Below are 5,362 nucleotides of genomic sequence, written 5' to 3'. Positions count from 1 at the left end.
CTGGATCATAATCTTTCTTATAATATAATAAATTATATTTATTGAAAAAAATCCCAACCGGACGATGAACGTCTAAGCTGGATTATTTTCCAAAATCTATTAACTGAGGGGTAGAATAAAAAGAAACACTCCGCTTAGTTTTGGGAATGATGTTTATTCGTCAACAGTTAAACAGGAATGATCTTAAATTAAACATTGTTCTGATTTATATAGTTAAAAATGAGTGATGAACAATAATTAGAAAAAGAGAGTAGGATTATTTAAATGAGTGAGTATTGATCAAACAGTTAAACGAAAACTCTTTTGAGTGATAATAAAATGTTCTGAGTGATAAATTGTCACAAGCGAAGAGTAAATAATTATTACAGCAAGTGTCAATAATAGTTACACAATAACATAATAAAAATTATAATATAAATCAAACTTTTGCATTTAATGCATAATAATTAATAAAAATAATAAAATAATCATGTGGCTGCTACAAAATCATTGAAATGTCTACAGAGTAAACCTCCTTAGAAAATATCTAAAAATGCGATGCACCCATTTAGGAAATATTTTCTTTTATAATATACAGTGAAGTATGGAAGTCTTAAGAAAGTGACATATAGAAAGATATATTTAAGTTCTAAAAATTGTAACGAAACCTTGCCGTGTGTGTAATAAATTGTAAGTTCGCAAGCTGTAACTCTTCAAACAGAAGATACTACTCTGGCGTTATCACCGGATTCGCTACAGAAGGGAAAGAACTTGTTCGTCATACCATTATTATTATTATTATTTTTTTTTTTTTTTTGTTCAAAGAACATGTTTACAGAATAGCACGATAACACTTCTTGCATTTGACCACACGAACAAAAAGAAGAGCTCAAATTATAAATACAACAACTCGACTTACTAAGGGTAACATTATTACAACGAAGCTGGAACTAAGAGAAAATGCAAAATTTCAATATTTGCTTTATACTCGTAATTATTGTACAATTTGTAATTAGCACAAGGGGCCAAGATAAATTCTTTGATCCTAGTCCAGTGTGTGGTTCACTGTTTGATCTGACCAAAACATTCTCAAATCTTTTGGAATTCAGTGAAGAATATGAAAATAGTGGCAAGGGTAAGGAACGAATCCTATTTTTATTTTTGAATATAAATAATTAATTTTTATTTCATTTTATAGCATGGAAATTGCTGCAGTCTGGCCCTTGTCCTCCGACCACCGAATGTAATGAATATGCACCGATTTGTGCAGTTAGTCCGAAATATGGATATCAAACATTTTTAAATCAATGTTCAATGGAATCAGATCGACAACTAAGTGGGAAGGGTAAGTAGGTTTTTTATTTTTTCTAGACTACATCGATCGGATTTTATTACTTGCGACCTCTAGAAGACAGTCGTACATGGCCTATCTATAGAGATTTTTTTCTTAAGTTGTTTTTACCTTTCCATAGAGCCTCTAACGAATATTTATTTTGTAAACTGATGCACTAATTTATTTTCACATTTCTTTAGATTGGTCAAAAGCTTATCCCGGCGTATGTTCCGAATTCCTCACGTATGACACTGAAACTATTACGACACCTCCTTATCAGGCCCAAATTGATGCAATACTGGATGACACTCAAAATATGTTATCGGTTGCATCAGCTAAAGTAATTTTAAAATATGTATCGACTTTAAGGAAAAGTGAAAAGAATAGGGGAACAGATACTAATAAGGAAAACCTCAATACAAATAAAGGTACTGTGAATTGAATATGTTTCTATTTAAAAAAATCAAACCTTTCCAATTGAATTTCAGATAGCTTGACAGAATCAAAAGAATCCCAATCAAGTTCAAAGTCCACTACCAAATGTGGTCCAACCACAGCACATCGACTAAATGAACCTTTAAACCCGTCACTGAACCAGACAAACTCCGCACACGGGTACTCCCCAAATTTATCAGCGAGTCAGAGTAAATCTTCCTTTAATCCGAAACTTTCAAATTATCTTCCTACTACCTCACAAACGGGTCACATTGCTGAACACTTTTATGCTACAAATTTGGAAGATATACTCTCCAACAAAGGACAAATTCCTCTACCCCCAGAATTCCTGAAGCAAATTTCCAAGTTATATAAAACTAAATGGCCACGTCGTAGAACTTCAAAGACTAAACGTTATTCTGCATTAGAGAATAAATCACAAAATAGACAGACATCCTACAAGGAGGAACCAGAAACATGCTCTCTTGAAACAACTTCCCCACAACCTTATCCGGAATATGACACTCCTGAAACTAATCCTTACAGAGCCCCAGAATCTGTCCACAATCCTGAAAATATTAACAACGATGCCGATACACCAAGGTCACAAAGTGGACACCCAGTGACAGCTAATTCGACCGATACAACTACAGAAAACAATCTTAACAGAACGCCCGAAAATGTCCAGGGATCTGTAAATGTGAGCGACGATTATCCAGTACCACAGGAAACTTCACAGGAATATGAAACTCCAAAATATGTGACACCAGAAACTAATCATTACAAAGCCCCACAATCTGCCCATCATCCACTGACAGCTTATTCGGCATATGAAACTCCAGAAAACACTCATAACAGAACGGTCGGAAATGTCCAGACCTCTGTAAAAGCCAACGAAGGCGATCAAGTATCACAAGACAGACAGCAACTGAAAACTTCACAAGAATATGAAACACCAAGATACGACACTCCGGAAACTAATCATTACAAAGCCCCAGATTCTTCCCAGAACCCTGAAAATGTTAAGGTCGACGAGGATACTCCGTCACCAAGTAGACAGCCACTGACAACTAATTCGGCCTATGAACCTTCGGAATCTAATCATTATAGAACACCTGAAAATGCTCTGAACTCAGGAAATTTGAATGACCAAAAACCAGGAAATAGACTACCTCAGAGACTTTATTTGGTTTATGAAACTCCAAGAACGAACCAATACGGAACGCCTCAATGTATCCACAATCATGATTCCCCTGCACCACAAAGTAGACAGCAACTAAAAGCTTATCCGGCATATGAAACTCCAAGATATGACACTCCCGAAAATAATCGTTACAAAGCGCCTGAAAATGTTCAAAACCCTGTATATGAGGAGGAGAATGATACCACACAACTATGGCCACAAATACGACAAGTCCTAACAACTTTGGGTTTCATAAAACCGGGCGGACAAACGGAACCTAAACTACAGTCAACTACTACCGAATATACAGTTTCACAGTCGTTTGGAGAAACATCACTACCGTGGCATGAAGAAATTGCCAAGCCCTATAAATGGAATTCTCATTACCATACCCATGATCCAAGAGGCTACGGGTCTGTACTGACGTCTGCGAATTATTACCCTCAAAATGGAAATTCTCCTCAACTTCAGCCTAACAAAAATAACGCTCACGATAATTCCTACACAATTTCATATTATGATCCCAATACTGTATCCTATCCGGATTATGTTAAACCACTGGAAGCCGCATTACATTCGGAACTAATGGATTTCTTGGAGAACTTTTAGGAAAATTGTTTTTAAGTTGATTTTTTACCAATAAAATTAAGAATAAAGATAGAAAAAAACTATAAACCGATTATTTTTTTCTATACGGAATATGTCCTGCAGGAAAATGAATATTTAGTATACAGAAGACCTTCTACAATTTATATATACCGGTATTTCATCGATAGAACAAATATCTCTGGAAAGCAGACTTTATATAGCTACTATGTATACAAATGTCCTTTATCAGGTCGTCCATCAGTAACTATTTTCAGACGCTCTTCTAAAGACAGAATAAGTGGTATTATACAGAAAAATATCTTTTAATGGTGTTCTAGAGACAGAATACCTTAAATAGGTTTCGATAGATAGAAGACGTTTTAGTGATTCCTAAATAGACACATAGGTATTCAATAGACAGAAAACCTTGATTTATATATGGATTCATATATAAATGTCCTTCTAAAAATCGTTTACGAGGGCTACCAGCTACATAAATATATGTCCGTCCGTCTATCTGTCCATGTTAAATTGTAAACAAAGTGCAGGTCGCATTTTTTATCCAAATGATACGAAATTTGGTATAGATAATTTAATTGCTCCAAGGACGAACCGTTTTGAAATCCCTGAAAATCGGTTCAGATTTAGATATAGCTCGCATATATATTTTCGTCCGATTTTTAGCAAATGATGCACCAAAGAGGCAAATTTAGACCGATTAGCACAAATTTTAGTGGAGGGTATAAAAAGGCACAAATGTACTCGGTTATGGATCGTAGGGTTAAATCGGTTCATATATAGACACACATAACATATTTAATTTAGTCCGATGAAGAAGATACCCCAGAACCAATAAGAGATCATGGTATAGAGTGTATACCACCTAGCCAAGATGAGGTCATAAAAACAATTAATCGGCTCAAGAACAACAAAGCAGCAGGAGCCGATGGGTTACCAGCCGAACTATTCAATACTGGTGGCCAGATGCTGGTCAGGAGCATGCCTCAGTTGATTACCACAATTTGGCAAGATGATATTTGCCAACTATAGAGGAATAAGTCTCCTTCCCATCGCATATAAAGTGTTATACCAATGCGGCTTCAGACCTGGCAAATCCACCATTGGCCAGATTTTCACTCTGGATCCTGGAAAAGACCCACGAGAAACACATCGACACATACAACCTATTTGTCGACTATAAAGCCGCATTCGACAGCCCTATCCGTTCAGAGGTGTTTAAAGCCATGTCTGCGTTCGGCATTCCTGCAAAATTAATACGGCTATGCAGAATAACTTTAAGTGACACAAGGTCAGCAGTTAAAGTAGGAAAGGGCCTATCAGAGCCCTTCAATACCAAACGAGGATTCAGACATGGTGACAGTTTGTCGTGTGATCTTTTTAACATCCTGCTGTTGAACAGAAATGGCACTCTGTACACCAAACAACACATGTTACTCGCCTACGCCGATGACATCGATATAATGGGTCAAACATTGCGAGCGTTTACAGCCACCTTTGACCAAATTGAAAAGGAGTCTGCCAAATTGGGTCTGGCAGTAAACGGCGAGAAGACCAAGCTGATGGTATCAACGCGCAAGACGTCCAGTAGACTCGGACCAACTGTGGAACTTGAGAACTACAGCTTCGAGGTAGTTAAAGACTTTATATACCTTGGTACCGCCATAAATAAAACGAATGACATCAGTTTTGAAATTCGGAGAAGGATTGTGATGGCCAACAGATGCTACTATAGTCTAAGTAAGCAGTTTAGAAACAAGGCCACTTCCCGCTAGACCAAACTCACACTTTACAAGACGCTGATACTACCCGTGCTATTATATGGA

At 36.7% G+C, this 5,362-nt stretch overlaps 1 protein-coding gene across 1 annotated transcript; it reads left to right on the top strand.

Moving 5' to 3' along the window:
• The first annotated feature begins 939 nt into the window (after positions 1–939).
• LOC133333715 (putative uncharacterized protein DDB_G0291608) lies at positions 940–3,539 on the top strand. Its single transcript, XM_061542002.1, has 4 exons — positions 940–1,114; positions 1,178–1,324; positions 1,513–1,740; positions 1,801–3,539. Exons 1-4 carry the CDS (start codon positions 940–942, stop codon positions 3,537–3,539), a joined length of 2,289 nt encoding a protein of 762 aa, XP_061397986.1.
• The last annotated feature ends 1,823 nt before the right edge of the window (positions 3,540–5,362 follow it).

This window comes from Musca vetustissima, unplaced genomic scaffold (genome assembly GCF_032173495.1).
Source record: "Musca vetustissima isolate MV318-11 ecotype Yass unplaced genomic scaffold, APGP_CSIRO_Mvet_v1 utg31757, whole genome shotgun sequence".
Lineage (NCBI taxonomy): Eukaryota > Metazoa > Arthropoda > Insecta > Diptera > Muscidae > Musca > Musca vetustissima.
This window is presented reverse-complemented; position numbering and strand designations above follow the sequence as displayed.